Genomic DNA, 21,266 nt, shown 5'->3' with positions numbered 1-21,266 from the left:
GCAGGCATTGAAATTAGCGTTTGCCTAGGCCTAGTGTAAATGTAATGCTATTATTGTGGTAGTTACAGGTCGCTGTGAGTCAGTGGAAAAATTACAACTCTATTGCCGTGCAGATAACATCGAACCGCAGGAGTTTCAGAATCTTCAAAAAAATGACGCTTTTTCATTTTGGAAATTGTATAGCTCTTGGCTACGTTCCTTACCTTATTGTGTACAGATGTTCTGGACTGTAAGTTCTAACGTTACGTTACGGAGCGTAGCCTAAATCATGTATATAAATGTTAAACGTACAGTTACACAGACCTGCACTATAGCAGCTTAACGCTAGGCCTACGTAGGCATGGCCTACTCGAGTGTAACTCAATAAGCTCCTATAATATTAACCGCAAAATTTAGCATATTTCAGGCTAGGGTTGAAATTTAAGCTCAGAGAATAGTCTATGACTGTGTAATATTACACGCAAAATTGCTAGGGCCTAAGTTAGAGGCCTAAGTAACTTAAAGAGCAGGGTGGGGGTGCTGCCATTACATTAAAAATTGTGCCTATATTCCATGCATGGCAAAATCCTACGTATGAGGTGAAAACTTTTTTTTGGAATTTTTTCTCTTACAGTGCAGAGTACAGTGCCTTCTGGAAATGTGTTCAAGCTGGTGCTATATATCTCTTTACACAGTTGTGTAAGGTAAGTTAATGCCCAACAATATCTTAGTTGATGGGTGAAAAAAATGTGAATCATTTTTGTTTTTCCATCTTTGTCACTATTGTTCTATATAATCAAGAGAACATTACTGATTGAAAAAGCATGTGCGTAGACATGCAGAACACATACTAAGCATCGTGATGAGATTCTCATGCAATTTCCTACATTGCATAGATAGTGATAGTTTGTACCACACTGCCATTTTGCAGTCAGTGTGCACCTATGACATCACACCTGTTTGCTTCAAGTTCTATTTTGATACATGTCAACTGCAAATGTTGTTGCCCTGACAACAATTAATAGGAATTGCAATAGGGTGCCAAGAATACTTTCCTCTTCATCAGTCAATACAAATTTCACCTGGACTATCCTTCTAACTTTATGGTTTTCTTGATCTTATGTCTCTTGATCATAGAACAATAAATTGTCACAGATGAATAAAAATCAACAAAGTTATTGTTCACATTCCAAATATAAATTTACCTCTGGACTTTCCTTTAAAGACATAAAAGGCTTTGTTTAAATTGTTGAATTGTTTCTTTGTTTATGTTTTTATTTATTATTTATTATTGTTTTTTTAATTCCTGTTTGTAATAACCTTCCTTGTTGAAATGTTTTTTCTTTTTTCCAGATGCTTTTACTCGCAACATTCTTTCCAACGTCAGATTTCTCATCTGGAAATATAGATTTTGTTGCCGTGAGTATGATTGTTTTGCATTGATAGAATTTGAACCTTAATATCTAGGCTCAAGTATTTGTCGATAATTTCTTTCCTTTATTTTTTTTTTACTCATCTTTTCTTTCTTATTCCTCTCGTTGTTTTGTTTTTCTTTATCGATGGTAAACAATTCCGTGAAAGGGAGCTGCCTGTAACTCAAGTATCTGGCATCTCCAGCTCTCCTCTATATTTGTTTCACTTTTAGACTTTCCAAAGTCTTCTCCCCCCCCCCCTCTCCCCTCCTTCTCTCTCTCACCTCTCAAACTATTCAGCACAAATCCTTGATAGAACCCTGTGTCATTCTTTTCTTTTTCCTCCCTCTGCTCTTAAGTTAAATGTTATTTGTCATTTTGTTAATCTCTGGATTATAATTGAAATGCACTGTGTAAATGTCTCTCATACGTCACTGAGGTGATTTGGAGAAATAAACTGAAACTAAACTGAAACACTATCGATACTGGTTCCATCCTTGCTGTTTTACACAAGTGGAAATGAACTGAACTGACAAGTTTGATCAGCAGTGCATACAGTTCCCTTGACAAGTTTGGTAACAAGATTCGTTGTCAGCTGATTGAAATATCTTTAATGTTTAGAAGAAAGTGTTCAAAGTTATTCCATTTTTCCCAGTTTTACCATGAATTGCAATGAATATTGTCTCCAAAAATATACATTGTCTACATTGATCTCATTTTTGCTGACATTGTGATTTTCTTGTCCGTCTTCAGGAGTTCATGAAGACAACCGTGGACCTGGGAGATTTGATAGGGTTCTACTTTATCCTGAATAACACCCCGGCAAAGGGCGAGCTGAGATTCTTGATCGCGGGTATGGGATGGGCCTCGGCTGAGTTTGTGATGACAAGATTTGTTCCCTTTTGGATGGGTGCCAGAGGAACAGAGTTTGACTGGAAGTACATCCAGATGAGCCTGGAATCAAACCTGAATTTGGTAAGTCCGTCAATTGTAGTCCTCGTCTCGATAACAGCAAGAGAGGGACATGGCCAGGGTTTCTAACTTAAAAGACAAACCAGAAGATGCAGATCCTCAAAGACATAATATAAACACAGTATAGAAATTATAGGCCCGGGTATTTTTCTCTCAGATTGTCTGTGTTAGCTCCTCTGACCACCTGTATACTCAGATTGACAGAGCAAACCTATGTGACAAAATGAGATTTCAACTGTGTGTTTGCTACATTTATACAGTACATGTTGGGGTTAACCATACCCTTTCATCCTCTCTGGTATGTTGGTGTATGAGCCTGGCCATTCATGATATGTCATTTGTATGCTATACGCTCCTTGAGGCAACTGATCGTGTTTCCATCTCGCTGTTTTTGTTCCAGCGTGCTAAGAAATTGAGCTACTGTATGTCACGGTATAAGTGGGTTGTATTTCACTGGTACATCTCCTGACAGGACTGTACCTTATCTTTCCAACCAAAAACAAAATAAATTTATAACTATCAATACCGTAGCCTATTGATTACAACCTTGTCATAACATATGCATAGTGATTATTATTCTACTTTGCATACGAGAATAAAGGCTGAAGGTCTGTAGTAATGTTTGTAGTTTGTAGTAATGGATAAAAACTAATTAAGGTTTGTAGTAATGGATAACTAACTAAGGTTTGTAGTTAACTAACTAAGGTAACTAAGGATAACTAACTAAGGTTTGTAGTAATGGATAAAAACTAATTAAGTAGCTGATTATGGCAACTTTTAAAATGAGAAGAAATACTTTAAAACTTTAATGTTGTATACGTAGGTCACAGTACACACAGTTGCCCTTCTGCATGGTTTTTCAACAGGCGACCAAGTCCAACCCGTGAAAGATTTTAACCCAACCCACAGAATTGTTCTACTGGGATAATGCAGGCTGTAAAAGCCTTGGGCTTTAACACCCTATAATGCCTACTGTACCATTCAAATTGTGTAACCAAGGTATTGTGAGATCCTGGTTCTCTCAGGTCAATTTCTCCAACCCTGTTTTTCTCCGGTCCCTCGTAGAAAATTAGGTGAGAGCCCTTGCTAGTAACGATGGTTGTGTATTGTTTGGTATCATGAAAAGTGTAACCAGTTGCTGTAAATGTAATATCTGGTCTCTGATTCCCACAGATGCAACATTTAGCCACTGCTACGCTGGTTTGGTTGTGGACCAGACGTGACCTCTACCAGTCCATACAACCAATTGTTGTCGCAATCCTTGCCTTAAGCTGTTATAAACCTCTGGTCATGGAGTAAGTTACTCAAAGGGAAATATTAATTTTCACTCAGGTCTTGCAACCACCACTTAACCTCCCTGTCTGATGCACAACAGTGTACCGTACCACAGCACTCATTAACCATCACCATCATTAATCATCACCATAATTAAGGACACAGAAAACAGAGACAAACAATTGCATCCTGCAGTTTGCAGATCGTAGATTCACCAATCTCGGAATGTTCATTACCACTAATGGTCAAGAGAACTTGATATCTGGTTGTTTTCCAATCAAGAACCTCATTGGTTGTAGGGCACCATTCTATTCATTGTGAAGGTGCAGTGGTGAACCAGCAAATATTTTAACTCACCATTGAGAGTACAGGCTTAACTACAGCTGGATAATATTGTCCCTATAAGAATCCATGATAATCTACAGCATGTGAAATGATAATTAATGGTACTCACCATACCATATCTGTTAGTAACACTTTTTGCAACATCAGCCATATCTTTTGCTAACTTATTATCCTTTTTTTATGACAGGTTGCTGATATTTGCAGTTGGCCTGGGTTCCTGGCCTTTGTTATTGGTTAAGGCTATATTTACCTCTCTCATAAGTCTGGTAGCTTTACAGTTGTTCAAGTCCTTGCAGGCGACCTCGAACCATTACTCCAGCAGATGAAGCCGGACTGTCCGTCACTAGAAGTCGATGCAGGCAGAGAGAAGGCAAATGAAAGCAGCGAGTGAAAGAAGCATAGAAGAGTATCGGATATATTATAATTGACAACCGAGATATCCGCTGCCGGGGAACAGTTAGCATTGATTTGATTGGTCCATTGCTGGAGTTGTATGGCTCTGTGTTATGTGGTGGTGGTGCTATGGAGGTAACACTGCTCTGTTGATGAAGTATCTCTGGACTTGTAGATTGGTCTTGACCATTTTTGGACAGAGAGCACCACTCCACTAAAATTCACGTCCAGACACTGCAAAGTAGCCCGCACTGGGCAAGAGGCATCTTTAGTATCCTATTAACCATCTTCTTGGTGATGCTGGCAAGCAAGTTGTTTATAGGAACAAAAGATGGTGCCTTCTACTGTATTCTTTTAAGTTGGTGCTCTTGCTCTGTGTGTTTCGATATAATTTCCAGAATGCTGAGCATATTTTCACTCTGATAGCCTTCAAATATAATGTGTTTTTTGTTCTTATTGTTAATTAGTTTCAGTGGGGAATATATTGTGGTGCCCATTTGTTTCATTGTCACCACCATTCCTTTTTTTTCCATCTTTAAATGTCCTTAAACTTTTACATTTGTAATTATCATATCAATTGTAGGAGTTAACTCCTTATCGAAGATATTTCAATGCAACTGTATGAAACGGGTGTAGTACAGGCTGCCCTTTAACAGAAATTCTGTGAAATAATAAATGACTTGGTGTAACCAACAACGAATAAATATGGAATCTTTTCAAAATTTGCAAGCAAAAGTAAGTTTATCGTTCGGAATTTGTTTCACTAAACAACTCTTGATGCCATGGTACCGACATTGCACCCAATACTAATTATACATTCACTAAGACTACATGGTTGCAATGAAGATGGTGTTGGTTAGTATCTCATGGAACTGACAAAACAGATAAAAGGGACATGCTTCATGTGCACTAAAATCAGCATTTACAGGGTGTGTATGGGATTGCAGTTTGCAGACCATTGATTCAACAATCTAGGAATGTTCATTACCACTAAAGGTCAAGAGAACTTGGGCCCTGGTTGTTTTCCAATCAAGAAACCTCTGGACTTGTAGATTGGGCTTGACCGTTTAGGACAGAGGGCGCCACTCCACTAAAATTCACCTCCAGACACAGCAAAGTAGACCGTTGTTTCAATTTACTGCACTGGGCAAGAGGCATCTATAGTATCCTATTAACCATCTTGGTGATGCTGGCAAGAAAGTTGTTTATAGGAACAAAAGATGGTGCCTTCTACTGTCTTCTTTAAGTTGGTGCTCTTGCACTGTGGGTTTGGATGTAATTCCCAGAATGCTGAGCTTATTTTCACTCTGATAACCTTCAAATATAATGTGTTCTTTGTTCATATTTGTATTAGTAATTTAAATTAACTTAAATTTAAAAAAAAATTAAATTAGTAATTAGTGAGGAATGTATTGTGGTTCCCGTTTGTTTCATTGTCACTTTAAATGCCCTTAAACTTTTACATTTGTAATTATCATATAAATTGTAGGAGTTAACTCCTTATCAAAGATATTTCAATGCAACTGTATGAAACTGGTGTAGTACAGGCTACCCTGTAACAGAAATTCTGTGAAATGATAAATACCTTGGTGTAACCCAGAACGAATAAATATGGAATCTTTTCAAAAGTTGCGAGCAAAAGTAAGTTTATTGTTTGGAATTAGTTTCACTAAAATACTCTTGATGCCATGGTTGTGAATTACCTACATAGCACCCGATACTTTTTATACATTCATTAAGACTACATGGTTGCAATGAAGATGGTGTTGGTTTGTATCTCATGGAACTGACAAAACAGATTAAAGGGACATGCTTCATGTGCACTTAAATCAGCACTTAGCAGAAATGGTGTGTACGGGACTGGGAGGGGGCTGAAGATCAGCAAAGAGAAACAGAGTGATCAAGTTCTTAAGTTTTACACTCTTAGGTACTTATGAAGCCAGCTTTAAGTGAAACTGCAAAGAACAGTTCTTAGTAAGGATAACATCAGTTAAGTCACCACCCACCCCCCACCCCCCCCCCAAAAAAAATTACCTTCCCCAGCCTCCAAATAATGCAACATCTCTGCCATCACTTGACCCACAAAAAATATTTTGTTTCCTTTTTTTGTATATTTCAAGATAATTTCATAAATTTGTATGTATGAATCAGCAATCTCACTTGTATATCCTTAATACAAAAATAAACTACATGGATATTAAGAACATGGACTTGAATTATGTCACTTGTATTTATACTGTTTCTATACATCTGTTAGAGATGATGTCCTTTTACAGCATTACAGTGTAAATATAGTAAAAATCACACCATGTCAGAACAACAGTGGTAGACTTTTCACTGTTATTTTTTATGGAATTTTAAAACACAAATACAGAATTTTGGAAACACCATAAATGCCAACAGACTATACACAGGGTTTCCCCCGATAATCATTATGTATAACAAATACAAATATAAACCGCCCCACTGTTTCAGAGAGGGAATGAAAGATGAAATGATTGCAATCCAAGTTGCCATCATCTGACATTGAAAAATTGGTTGTGAACACTAAATAAATTACAGCAGCAAATAAAAAGTTCTTCTGCCTATTTAATATAGCATTTTTATCTAATTTATTTGTTAGGTTGATTGACATTACGGTGTTTATAGTCTCAATACGTGTTTGCTGATGAATTTCGGAAAACAAACTCCCAAAGAAAATTCAATATTATATTCAAAGATTTACCGTAAAATCACTGTGACCGCCCATGACAGCATGTTCATTACACAAATGTAAACAAAATAGTCTACACATGCAGTCCGATCAAAATTTTAACGCAGTCCTATACTCGTATCATCCACTTTTACAATTCCATGGAGGAATCGTCTGAAAACACCTGTTTAATTCATTGCAATAGAAGGAAATGACACAATTCGCAAGCTACATTGGTAAGACCGAGAGAGATAATGTTCAAGAGAAGCGACCTAGGATAGGCTAACCACCAAAGTAAAAGTAAGCCTAACTGTCGTAAACAAAAAAGAGAGATTTGATTGGTGCATGATCTGTTGGGCGGGGCTTGCAAATTATGATTGAAGTTTGTAGAATCTACGAACTCGTTCATAAATCTGGCGAATTTTATTCAGCTCAAAATTTTAACGACAGACAACCTAATAAAAATCATGAATATTGATATGAAAATTGCATAAGACGGTGTCATTTTCACGGATTTTAGTGTAGTAAGCTGTAAAGGTCGAAGCTTAAATTTGGCAAACACGTACTGAGACTTTTATAAAATATTCCAGGCAGACCATTCCCCAGACACCCTCCCCCCCGGTATGCTCACGCCATCCAGTGTCACAAACCCGTTACAGCCTCTCATACAAGAAATCCCAGGGGAAACCCTGCATACGTCGCCATCATAGGCGTAGGAGGCGGGGGCTGCAGCCCCCCCTCCCCCCAACAAAAAAATTTTGTGAAAATTTGGGAAAAAGGGCTGAGAATTTTTCGGGCACCTACTGAAAGAAAAATAATTTGCAATGTGTTTTTCAAGTGTTAAACTTATTATTATTATTATCATTATTATTGTAACAACTTCCCCAATAATTATAACCAATATGGAAGGGTAAAAAACACGGAAAACATTTCAATGTAATTAGCATGCGATGCATTAATCGATGCATGCCTATATGATATAAAATGGTTATATTTTTCGGGCAAGTCATTACAGCCCCCCCCCCCCAAATCAAATTGGGCTCCTATGCCTATGGACATGATGGTCAAACTCTGATGAATTCTGTGTTGTGCTAGCACAATTTAAGACAATGTTTGATTCATTTAGAATTTCAAGACCCAATCAACAGTTCAACACATTCATACATTGTGATGCAATGCTGTGTGTCGACAGCATCAAAGTTGAGTAATTGTCATCTGTTGTTACTACTGGATCCAACATCAACATTTTGTTGTTCCTCTGTACAGATGAAACCAGGTCTGCTCTATACATAACAAGCCTTCAATCAGAAAATAACTACCAGTACATTAATAATCCATTCAAACTCAGTTGTCGGTTTAACCATGCTGAGAATATCTAAGGTTGCAATTTCAAAGTATTTTGACCTAAACCAACTTGGCAGATTGGCTGTGCCATAAACACAACTTCAGCACACTCTGTACAATGTTAATGCCTAAGAAACAACTTGTCATAGTGTAATATTTGTGTCATCTTTTAACTGGGAAGCTGGCAGAAGTGAGCCCCTCTGACTTCCTCTTCTAGAAGTTGCAGCTTGGAGTTTCATCTGAGTGGAGTGATGTTGCACCTGGGAATGAACAGATTTATAATAGTGGGTTGTTAACCATGTAGTCTGCAATGTAGCAAGAAGTATTTTACTAAAATGTAGTACAATATTGACAAGAAAATAACGTTATATCATAATTACTAATAGAATTAAGTTCTGAAGATTGAAATGGTTAGTCACAAACTGACAGACATATATAGGAATACACACATTCAAGTATAATTGTACGTTATGAAATTTCAATTCTTAAAAACATATGCAGAAATAGGGCAAATTACAAAAAATATGGAATTACTGATAAATATTGAAGTTCCATTTGACTTGGCATCGCTACAGCTGACAATTATAAGAAGCACTGACAAAAACACTTTGAGGGGACTTTATAAGCTTACTCTTGTAAACGTCATTCTTCCTTGGCTCTGGAAGGTAAGGATTAGGTCCCACAAAAGCATTTTTTTTTTTCAATTTTACTAAAGAGATGAATACCTTTGTAAACCTTATAACATAATTTTCACAGGTACTGTATCTTAAGGATGTGATACTGCAAAACTCTTCCTTTCATCTTACAAATTGATATTATTTCTCTCTTTTTGTCAGCTTCGTAAAAATAACTACCTGATTATATCTCTTGATGAGAACAATCTGCTCAAGGAGTATTTTATGAACCCCCTCGCTGAGACCTCAACCATCCGATACTCTGTAATTCAAGAAAGAGATCTCCTATGCCAGCCATAGTAGCTCCTTAATCTGACAAATAATTTTGTTATCTATAGATGAAAGAGTATTATAAACACTTACCCAAGTAACCCTCTACCATCCCATACACTTGGAGTAAGTGACAAGGCTGTTACTTGGCTCTCTCTGACTACAACCACTCGGATGGACTTCTGTGAACAGAAAACAGGTTTTGAGTGACAAAACTTTTTTTATTCAGGTTATAACCTGAAACCATCTCTCTGTTTCTCTTATTCAACTATTAAAGCTTTCTAGGTTAAATGTAACAACATGACGTAAATAATTGCAAACTGCTTTCAAGATTACCAGCTAGCAGCCAATTTAAGCTCTCATCTGTCAATAATCAGTAAAAATAATGAAAACTGACAAAATACTCTCATGTACATGAAAAGCTGTCTGATGAATCTTTCCATTTGCTCACATAAAATTTGGTCATGCCTGTACCTCTCTCTTTCTTTATACAAAATGCAATCACAACAAAGCAAGGGATACTCCCAAATCCAATTTGGAGCAATACCAAACCTGGAATAATCTCAAATCCCAGAACCACTTCCTCATTACTGTATTCCTCCAGAAAACATCTAAAATTTAAAGATTTATTACATTATGAGCATAGGAATAAAAGTTCACATAAATCATATACATAAAGTGGCTGAACTACATAGTGTCTAAACAAACCACATAGTGTCTAAACTAAGCATAGAGTGTCTGAACTAACCATATAGTGTATCAACTAACCAACTTGTGTCTGAACTATATAGTGGCTAAACTAACCATATAGTGGCTAAACTAACCATATAGTGTCTGAACTAACCATATAGTGGTTAAACTAACGACATAGAGTCTGAACTAACCATGTCGTGGCTAAACTAACCATATAGTATCTGAACTAATCATATACTGTAGTGTCTGAACTAACCATATCGTGGCTAAACTTACCATATAGTGGTTAAACTAACAATATAGTGGCTAAACTAACCATATCATGGCTCAACTAACCATATGGTGGCTAAACTAACCTTATAGTGGCTAAACTAACCAGCTCTACCAATTACAAAATGAACTTGCAATACCGCTATACTTACTCCTTGACTGTGCTGTACCAAGGAACCAATATCTCTCATCGATTTAAAGTTGTCTGCAGCTACAGATCCAAACTCAACAATCCTGTCTCCAACCTGAAGACCCTGAAGCCATTGAAAGAGAAGAATGGAAAACAATAGAGTTAACCATAGAAAGTTCTCGGAGAAACATCAAAGGAGAAATTTTATTCAGGGCAAAACGCTTGGAAATGTGTTTGCGACAACAATGCATTGCATAAAGCAAGTTGTTTATATATATCTGTGAATACTTTGCTTGCATGCTCAAATAGTAAGGAAGTTCCCAACTAATGTCAATGTAATAAAAAGCAAAATGACCTAGCTTGTAACATATTCCCTTCCTTCTCTTTTTCCTAACTCATCTGTTGTATTTGAACATCAGTTACATACAGTATGGGGGGGGGGGGGGGTACTTGAGAAAGACCTTCCAAAAAAGTGTTTTTGCCCAGTGAGCATCCAACTTTATGTCTTCTTTGATTGGGTTTTTTTTTTGTGCTATTTTAAAGCTTAAATATCTTATTGGTTCCTTTAATAAATCAGTGTGATACTACCTGTTTGAGGCAAATTAAAGAGAACAAAAATTGGCAGCTTTAAATACTATGATTCTTAACAAGATTTCAAACCGACACACAACAAAAGTATATTATAAACAGTCCACAATCTTGCATTAATCTGGTACAATATGCTTTTATCTTGATTACCCTATCTGCATATTGCTTAATTTAGTTGCAGTAAGAATTTGGTCCTCTCTGGCCTTTTCTCCAAATAATATCTCTCTTATGACCCGCTCAGACAATTGATTGCAAACCTCTACTCCAGGGTTTCCCTAACTTTATTCCCCCACGAACCCCCTGTGGATGTCAGAGTTATCCACGAATCCCCAACTTTTCGAGACACGATCTGAGTCATTAATATACAATAATACGCATAACAGTGCTTTGTATAAGATCAAGTTTATAGTGTAATATTGTAATGAAAAAAAACAAGAGATAAAGAAACATTTATTTGGAAACTTCAAGATCAGATCACGAATTGTATCACGCATCGATCACCCATCACACACGATGAGATGGATGCTCCTCCACGAGGCGTTTGATCATCGGAGCTGTCTTGGAGATGGGCCACCTACCCTCATGTCAGGGCCGACGTCAAGGCGTGCCCACAGCTTTGTTTTCATGACGACCAACTTTTATACATTACTAAATTATATGATATATCAGATTTTAGTTCAACAAAAAGTACTCTAGTTTTGACTTTCAGAAACGTCTCACGAACCCCCTGGGATGGACTCACGCACCCCTGGGGGTTCATGCACCCCAGTTAGGGAACCCCTGCTCTACTCTATAGCATGCACTTACAGCTTTCTCTGCAGGTGAAGATGTGGAGACCAAATCCACTAAAGCAAATGTTTGTGGAAGTTCTGTTCCTTTAGATCCATTTTGGTGAGCCTGTGCGGCACCAGCTGTTGTTCTCTCTACTGCATGAAGCTCATGCAAACCGACCTCTATATCAGCCATAATAGCTTTATGATCATTCTGTAAACCTGTACAAAGAAAAGGCAATCCATGTAACCATACACCCAACAGTTTATCTGCTAGCATAATAAAAGCCTAATAATGTTGTATCTTATCTTGTGATCTGGCCTCAAGGGGAAAACTGTGAATTTATTTTAGGTATTCATACAGATTATTGAATTATGAAATTAATGGGTTGCAGATTTTACGCAGTTGCAATGATGATTACAAACATAAGTCTCCAAAGGAATGAGGAAAATCGCACAAGAAAAAAGACAGCTTTTGCATTGACTATTGTAAATATTATTAATACCAAGATATAAAAAAATCAAGTGCATCAGCATAAATAGTATCATTTCAATAATTTTAAACACTGAAATAGTTTGAAATGTACTACTGTACATGATTAAATAACACTAACAATATTTCTGTTGATTTCTAGGACCTCTTTCAATACACATGGAAAGTATCTCTGGGAAATGTCTCTGCCATAACTACCTGCCAATCTATCTTTACTGTAAATGTTGTTTTTCCTCACTACTTATGGAGCTACTCTGATTTTGTATTCTACTTTTTGTCTACAATATACAGTCACTGAATTCTATGACACGAATTGATGAGTGTTAGCTCAGTGGTTAACGCCGGTGCCTTTCAATCATAACGTCCCGAGTTCGAGTCACCCCAAGATTACTGTATGTCGTCCAGTTACAGAGTTGTTGACAATTGACAATTCATAATCATGGACGTTACATATTAATCTAAGAGACTGACTTCGATCAGCTTGCGGCTTTGATAAGCCAATGGTGGCTTCTTTGTGAGTTCCTGCTTGCAGGAGGATCTAAAATACATGGATACAATTATATAGTATATTCACTTTAGCTAAGGTACAATATGAGAGAAACCACTCCATTAAGCTGAACAAATTAGGTTATGTAGTTTTCCATATTGCTGATGGAGTAAATGCTACAAAGTCATTTTGAATCTTGTTCAAGCTATTACAAGTATTTTGCTGCCCACCTTGAAGCATTTCCTCTCACTGCAGACATCTTGTCCAAATTGTCACTCTCCAATGCATGAGAACAATAAATTTGGAACCTTCTAGCTACTTTTAGCAGAATTTAAAACTTGGAGGTTAAGTTGATGACCTATAAGACAAAACTTACATATTATTTTGTGACGAGCAGTCCTCACTGAGTACACATCAATGTCATTCCTTGGGTAACCTTCGACATCGATGAGTGGTCCATCCATTCCAACATTTTGTTGCTAGAAATACAAAACAGAAGTAAATGGTTAAATCGATGCACTGATATTAAATACTTGATAAGCCTAAATTCTAATGTAATATTAATATTGCCACATCCTACACTACAGACTACAGTACCATTCTTCAGGCAGCTCCTAAAGTACTGTACATACTACAACTGATGATTTCCACTGAAGCAGTGAATTCTAGTGAATTACTGTAAAACGAAGATTTAATTATATTTATAAACTGTATGTATAACTTAAGCATTTCTTGTTCTTTTTTATTCGCTTAGATTGTGAACGACAAGGCAATCGAAGTTTCGCAGAACTAGTACTATATTGAACCAAGAGCAAGACTTAAGTGTAACTGTAAGCCAGGTTTGACTCACGACTATAATTACAAATTCAAAGAAAATCTTACAGGAGCGTCACTACAGTTAAGTCATGCCAACTACATGTAGTCTTAAAAAATCTGTATTTTCTTACTGTTTGCAGTACATCTTGCAGCTCCTTGATTTCTGCCTCTATGCCGTCTTTCTTTGCAATTAGCTCTGTCACTCTTTCTCGCAAGGATGCTGCCATTTTTGCAGTGAATTTGAAGTTAACAGGATTTCATAGTGATATTCAACTAAACATGATTTTTACCATTACCATTGGACAGTTAATACCATATAGGCCTAGCGCAGAATATAAGTTCTTATATTCTGCCCTATGTTTTATGCTGAGATAAACTTCGCACTGTGGCTTTAATACAACGTAAACACGTTTTGAAACTGTGAAAAGTTTCAGGGCTCATTTTCAATGAGAAGGGCGAATTTTTCGGTTCAAAGTACAAGTTTTCATTTTCGTAATTAAAGTCACTTTTGTTTCTTAAAAGACGCCCTATTGTTGAAAAAAACAAAAAGAAACAGCCAAAGACTGAAATTTCAATCCACAGATGATTCATTTTGTTACGGTAAAATTTGGAGGAATTAGTGTGATGTTCCCTTAAAACACCAAATTCAACGGTCCCACCCTATAGGCGGGATTACAGGGGGAGGGGCACGTTATTGTTCCCACCCCCTTCCCCCAAAAAAGAATAATTACCCAGATCTTGAGTTGGCTTCTTTTGTTTTATACAGTTCGGTCGATAATTTGGTTGGTTATGCCACAGCAATACTGCATGGCAACTGAGATACTTTCATACTTGTGACAATTCTTATTAAATCCATTTGTTACTTTTAATGTCGCTTAATAAATCTGGCAACACTTCTTTGCAGAAAGCATAATTCAAATACACAACCAGTCCTGGACAATAACCTATCAATATTGCACCATATTACATCTATAGAGGCCAAACACTTCTCAAACGAGAGGGGAACCCCCAGTTTTTGCCCAATATCATAGGCGTAGGACCCCAATTTTATTGGGGGAGGGGGGGGGGGCTGTAACGACTTGCCCGAAAAATATTACCAAAATTTTTCTAGCGCACCGAGCGCGTTCAATTTTAATGCGCATATCATTTAGGCGTGCATGATCGGTTATTACATCGCATGCCAATTACATACAATCGATTGCCGTGTTATTACCCTTCCATATTGGTTGTAATTGTTGGGAAAGTCGTTACAATAATAATGATAATAATAATAATATAAGCTTAACCATTGAAAACACATTGCAATTTATTTTTCTTTCAGTAGGTGCCCGAAAAAATCTCAGCATGTTGCCCGAATTTTCACAAAAATATTTGGTTGGGGGGGGGGCTGAATTCAAGGCTTCATGCATGAAAACAATGCGCAATAACTTGACCCGAGTATTGTATTTAAATGATATAAGCAAAATCAACACATAACCAAATGACGGATGTGATTCACTCTGCTGTTTCGGAATACCTCCCTCTAAAGCTTAGCAACCCAATATACAACTTCGAGGTCCAGAGTGCACCATTGACAGTTCTTTGCCGAATCGTCAAATTTACCTCGCGGAATGTTTACGAATTACATTTTGTATAGGTGATAGGTATATCATGAAATTTGTGTGTGGTTTCGATGAGTTAGGAGCTGAGAAGTTGTAAGTTGATTAAGCTTGCAGGCTTTCTGCATATCAGACTGTATAAAATTTAAATCACCGTGAAATGCATAATAAACATCTATACCGAGCCTTATTAAGAGGCCTCCGCTTACAGTAAGTTTTTCTTAAGTCGTAAATGTTGTATATACAATATTGAATTTCGCGTAAGAGCGAGTTATGCAACGACTGTTCACAGTCTGCTTCACCTACAAGTGTCTCGCCGCAGGCATCAATACAGTACAGTTAACATCTCACGCGCACTAACCAGCACATCTCCGTTATTGCGCATGCGCTGTGAAAAACTCAAAGTACAATAACCGTCAAGGACGATGAGACACAAATAAAATGTATTTACGTATCCATAGCACCCAGTTACATCACTGAGCCACAGTGTCCATGTGGGTCTCATGCAAGCGCGTTACCAGATCATGAATCGAAAACCCATATGAACGCACTCGTGCGTTTTGTTACTTGACTTATGTACTTATAGACGCGCGCGTTTATAAAAGCTGCACACATTGGATGGCTTTCACAGTATATGTTCGTAGTAGAAATTAACATAGGATCAGCCCATATCAAAGATTGCGTTTATCGCTGTGACATATCTCTACCAGTATGTAAATCTAGACAATTGAAAAAGTACGCGATACTTTTCCGTACGCCTTTGTCTCTGTCGTAACAAAGGAATATAGCTGAAGAAAACATAAGCTATATGTTTTCGCTAAACAACACTTCAGTTGCAGTTTCAGACAACACATTCCAAGTGTATAGGCCTATACTATCTCCAACGCGAGCAAAAATCAGCATAATCATGTTCTTTGCAGTCAGCATCGGTATTTACTACGGACTCAATTACGTCATTGAGAAGTTAGAGGATTCAATGACTCGTAAGTTATCTTTTATACAACAGATGGAAGGGATCTGAAATAATCCCCTTCACGGTTAAATTGCTTATATTAATCATAAGGCCGTGGCTATTCTTACAACTAGTCGTAACAATTATTTATAAATTATTCTTACAACATCGGCGAATTCAAGCGCAGTAAAGTAAATAAAGCAACTGCGCATGTAGTAGGGGTAACCCTAACCCTAAACACTAGCCTAACCCTAACCTTAACCCTAATCGGAAATTATTGTTACTCCTAGTCGTAAAAATAGTACTCCTAGTTGTAAAAATAGCAACGTTAAAGCAACTGCGCATGCGTATATATAAATTATTCTTATGACTAGTCGTAAGAATAGCCACTTTGTAATTATAAAGATACCAATAAATGCAGATTAATTTCGGGATGACTTTTGAAATCTCATGTTGCCCTTATTAGAAACTGTCAACAACTACTTAGAAATCAGCCTAAAAGTAAATAGAAATATAAAACAATTCATTATTATATCGTAACTCTGTCAATATTCGGTAAACATTCGTTATAAATTTTACATAGGCCTAATGTGAAAATGACAAAAACTGTTTCTCACAAGTTCTGCTGTATAATCTCTTTTTCTTCTTCTCAATCTAGAGCAAATATTTAAAGGTATTGCATGTAACATTAAACCCTATATAGCCTACATATTGTTCTTAATTATTGTTGTATTAATATGCATGAATCTCAGGAGTATAACCAGCGGGGGGGGGGGGGAGGTGGCGGGATCTCCTCAGTCAAATATCTCGCCCTCCCACCCCAAAGGTAGGGTCAACCACCTTTACCTCTTCATAAATATGTGCAGTGCAACTTTGTAATATACTCTGACGTTATTACATGAGAAAATTTATCAGCTATATAGAAACATTCATATCGCATTATCCTCAAAGGAAGGGTCAACCACGTCTACCTATTCATAATATATGCAGTGCAACGTTTGTTATATACTCTGACGTTATTACATGAGAAAAGCTATCAGCTATATAGAAACCTTCATATCGCATTATACCCCAAATGAAGGGTCAACCACGTCTACCAATTCATAATATATGCAGGTCAACTTTTGTTATATACTCTGCAGTCCTTACACGAGAAAGTTTATCAGCTATATAGAAACATACATATCGCATTATACCTCAAGGGAAGGGTCAACCACGTCTACCTATTCATAATATATGGCGGTGCAACGTTTGTTATATACTCTGACGTTATTACATGAGAAAAACTATCAGCCATATATAAACCTTTTTTTTATTATAAAATCACTATTGTGACAATTTCTTAGTGAAATAAACAATATGATTTATTTCCGATCTATGAAATGTGTTGCTCATTTTCTCTGTAATTGATATTTATTTTCTCTCGCTTCTTTGTCGTGTCTATATGGCCTGCGATAAGATATTCCTTCTTCAAGTCTTCTCCACTTCCACGTTGTTGAGAATGATAAATACTGTTATTTTATCCATTGTGAATTTCTAAAACTATTCCTTTTTATATATTGTGTTTATATTTGTTATACATTAACTGTATTCATGGGGAATTAAAGAGATTCAATCTAATTAATTATCTTTCCTCGTTTAAATATCTTCATTCTCAGCCTGCACACCTAACCAGTGTAAGCCAGGTTGCCGTGCTCACTATCAGTTGGGTCCTGGAAGCTTCGGGAAGAAATGGATTCCACCAAAAGGTAAATTGGAATAATTCGTAGTAACTTATTCGAACTCGGTATTCATAGGAATTAAGTCAAGCACATTGCAGTCTTGTTCAAGACCCTGGCATTCTGCTACTACTTTGCCTGTTACAATTAATATCAGTGCGCCCTCACATCATCTTTCGAAAATCTGTCGAAACCAGGTTCCATTTAAGGCTAATTCCCCTGACAGGCAGATTTGTGGAAGGGCGCTCTCAGTTGTGTTATAATTCGACGATAGAACGAACGTCTTGACCAAGACTAAGGGCATGGGTGTAACAAGACGGTCCACTTTATCTAAAAGTTACTGACTTTACAAAAACTTTTGGTTTCTTTCGGAGTAGCCAAACAAATTGTTTAGTTTGAACGTTGAAAGGCGACGACCCCGTAACAAGAATATACACTAAAAAGGTTGGGCAAATATTTTGCCCACCAATGGGTACTTATATATACTACCAACATTTTATGAAGTTTTGCTCAAGAAAATGTAAAATGCAGGCAACTTTGACCAATGTACAGTATCACTTTTTGGCAATTAAAATTCGTTACACCAGCGAAATTTTACTTTTACTTTAGTTGGATACATTTGTATCCAATTTAAGTTGAGTAAATATTTCCACTTATAAGTTCACTGTTTTGTTTAAATTATTTGTCAAACCTTTTTAGAGTTTACAGACTTATTTCCATACGAATCGTGCGATGGCGCGATGTCGATGTTTTAGCCATGAATTTACCTTTAAAGTTAATTAATTATACTCATTAATAAATTGCTTTCTATGCAAGTATCAATCTTCTGGTGATTTGTTGCAGTATATAATTTATTGACATGATTTGCAAGTCTCAAGTCCTGGGAAAGCATGTTTATTTGTATTAACAAGCAAACATAATATAGGCCTATACTTCAAACACATAACGGATAAGCGTACTTCCGTTGTTGTTATCAACATTCAAAATCAATTAAAATCCTAAATAGCTTGTGCTGAAATCACGCGTGACGGACCCTACATATATATAATAACTATCACTATATTAATTGATGACTTCATAGCATAAACAGAGAGATTAAGCTAAGAGATTCTCAATTATATATAGGTATACTATAACACTGACATACTCAGTACATGATGGGACCATTTTGTTGACACGAAAATACACAGGTCGGGATGCTGTATGTATACTGTACAGTAATCTTACATGTATATGATAGGCTTGTATGTATGTATGTATTTTAGATCCTCCTGCAAGCAGGAACTCGCGAAGAAGCCTCATTGGCTTATCAAAGCCGAAAGCTGACCGAAGTCAGTCTCTTACATTCACATGGTTATGAATTGTCAATTGTCAACAACTCTGTAACTGGACGACATACATTAATCTGTAATGAGGCATCATTAATCTTGTAGTGAGGCATTCCACGGAAGTCATATTTTAGAGGTAACTTGTACTCCTCCTTGGGTGTATTGTGAGTAGGAGTATATAATAGTGTAAACTACTACATACTATATACAACATACTATATCTCGTACTGGTATACTCAGGCCTGGATCTTTGTGCCAGTAATTTATACTCGTGCTAATTTTCTTGTGTTCGTACTAAACGTGCCAGTGGTATATTATACCACTGAGATTCAATATGTGTTTATGTATTTTTTTTCCCCCTTCTAAAGGTCTTAGTGAGATGAACAAGTGCAAATCGAAGCTGGTGAGGGAGCTGCTCAGGTTGGCTGCGATCCAAGTTGCTGATAGGAAAGCCAAGGCGATGAGGAACTAACATACAATAAATTTTCTTCCTTTTTATACTTATTTCAATTTATATATATATATATACAAAAAGCCGACAAAATGAATATTTATCTTAAAAATGTGAAAACAATTCCTAAAATGAAATGTTAAATTATAACAAGAATAGGCCCAATGAGTTGGAAGCATCACTGGTATATAGAGTATATAACAACAATGTCATCAATAGAAGGAGCTGTGACTAAAGAGACATATCGTGCACCCAAACGGACGGCGGTGTTTATTCCATACATCTCAAAAACTAGTACACCCATCTACCTGCTGTACCTAAACCAGACTTTCGACTTGGTTGTGGGATGACGGAAGGAACCGTGGATTTCCCGGTACGCTATAGTACTAAACTACTGCATGAATATTCAAACATCACACCATGAACGAGAATGAGATCCTTATTCGTATATGAAAGAATGAGAATTTGTAACTGCCTTTAACTGCATACGCGAATCCCAAAGTTTTCAGACGTATTAAACCATTGGACGACTTGTGCCGAGTGCTCTTCAAGATTTTGCTGTGGAATTGCTCTTTGGACTCCGAATCGGACCTCACTTACTGTACCGACTCAACAGCCAAGGTGGAAAGCAAGTTTTCCCTAAACAAACCTGCGTCGAAGCCGCTGTGTTCAACTCTTTTAGTTCTTGCTTGAGTTTGACAAGATTTTACTGCCCTATGAAAAAACTGTGCGTGCTAATCGCACTTGTGTAACCTATAGAAGTATGTTAGGATGTCTCGTTCTCGTCTTTGTTCAAGGAAACGTCCCATTAGTTTTCGTCGTGTAACGTCCATCAAGAAAAGTCTCAATGTTGTGTTCGTCCTATGCTTCCGGTTCGTCCTATGCTTCCGGTTCGTCCTATGCTTCCGGTTCGTCCTGTGCTTCCGGTTCGTCCTGTGCTTCCGGTTCGTCTTGTATGTTATTTACGTTCTATCCATGGACCATGGATGCCATGAGTTTGTATACATGTATTTGTTGTCTGTCATCGGCTGATGTTGTAGTGTTAGGAAGGCTTGGTAAATGCTTATACAGATATTGTGTGTTTCGGTAGCCTGATGTTCTAGTGTTAGGAAGGCTTGGTATATGTTTATAGGCAAATTGTGTGGTTCACTAGCCTGATGTTCTGTTAGGAAGGCTTGGTATATGTTTCTACGGTAATTGTGTATTTCGGTAACCAGATGTTCTAATGTTAGGAAGGCTTGGTATATGTTTATACGGTAATTGTGTGTTTCGGTAGCCTGATGTTCTATTGTTATAAAGGTTTGGTATATGTTTATACGGTAATTGTGTGTTTTGGTAGCCTGTACCGTTTCGTTTCTATACTTGTTGTCCTGTGTTCGCCGGTAAAGACGTTGTTTCTAATTCCCACATAATATTGGTTGGACGCCTTCATCTACTAAAAGCGATGTTAAACTACATAGATATACCTCTTCGAACTGTGATTATGAGGTCAAGTTAGTAATTTATATCGTGTGAATGGCAGTTACTCTAAAGAATTACACGAGAGATGAAGGATAAGAAGATAAGATGTTACATTCAACTATCACAATAAAGGGCTAGACATCGCGGAGAGAACT

The 21,266-nt window shown here is 37.1% G+C and overlaps 3 protein-coding genes across 3 annotated transcripts; 2 read left to right on the top strand and 1 right to left on the bottom strand.

Annotated features, from left to right (window-relative positions):
* The first annotated feature begins 1 nt into the window (after position 1).
* On the top strand, positions 2–6,586 carry LOC139976742 (BOS complex subunit TMEM147-like). Its single transcript, XM_071985460.1, has 6 exons — positions 2–229; positions 614–683; positions 1,333–1,398; positions 2,145–2,366; positions 3,537–3,658; positions 4,171–6,586. The coding sequence occupies exons 1-6, from the start codon at positions 153–155 to the stop codon at positions 4,307–4,309; spliced, it is 696 nt and encodes a 231-aa protein (XP_071841561.1). The 5' UTR covers positions 2–152; the 3' UTR covers positions 4,310–6,586.
* Positions 6,587–8,029: 1,443 nt separating this feature from the next.
* LOC139977144 (26S proteasome non-ATPase regulatory subunit 9-like) lies at positions 8,030–13,966 on the bottom strand. The gene is made up of 6 exons (XM_071986254.1): positions 13,735–13,966; positions 13,164–13,266; positions 11,845–12,029; positions 10,472–10,573; positions 9,450–9,538; positions 8,030–8,672 (listed from the first exon to the last, which is right to left on the bottom strand). The coding sequence occupies exons 1-6, from the start codon at positions 13,828–13,830 to the stop codon at positions 8,648–8,650; spliced, it is 600 nt and encodes a 199-aa protein (XP_071842355.1). The 5' UTR covers positions 13,831–13,966; the 3' UTR covers positions 8,030–8,647.
* Positions 13,967–15,858: 1,892 nt separating this feature from the next.
* Positions 15,859–19,959, top strand: LOC139977012 (uncharacterized). The gene is made up of 3 exons (XM_071985955.1): positions 15,859–16,184; positions 17,812–17,901; positions 19,568–19,959. The coding sequence occupies exons 1-3, from the start codon at positions 16,010–16,012 to the stop codon at positions 19,669–19,671; spliced, it is 369 nt and encodes a 122-aa protein (XP_071842056.1). The 5' UTR covers positions 15,859–16,009; the 3' UTR covers positions 19,672–19,959.
* The last annotated feature ends 1,307 nt before the right edge of the window (positions 19,960–21,266 follow it).

Source organism: Apostichopus japonicus, chromosome 12, assembly GCF_037975245.1.
Source record: "Apostichopus japonicus isolate 1M-3 chromosome 12, ASM3797524v1, whole genome shotgun sequence".
Classification (NCBI taxonomy): domain Eukaryota; kingdom Metazoa; phylum Echinodermata; class Holothuroidea; order Aspidochirotida; family Stichopodidae; genus Apostichopus; species Apostichopus japonicus.
This window is presented reverse-complemented; position numbering and strand designations above follow the sequence as displayed.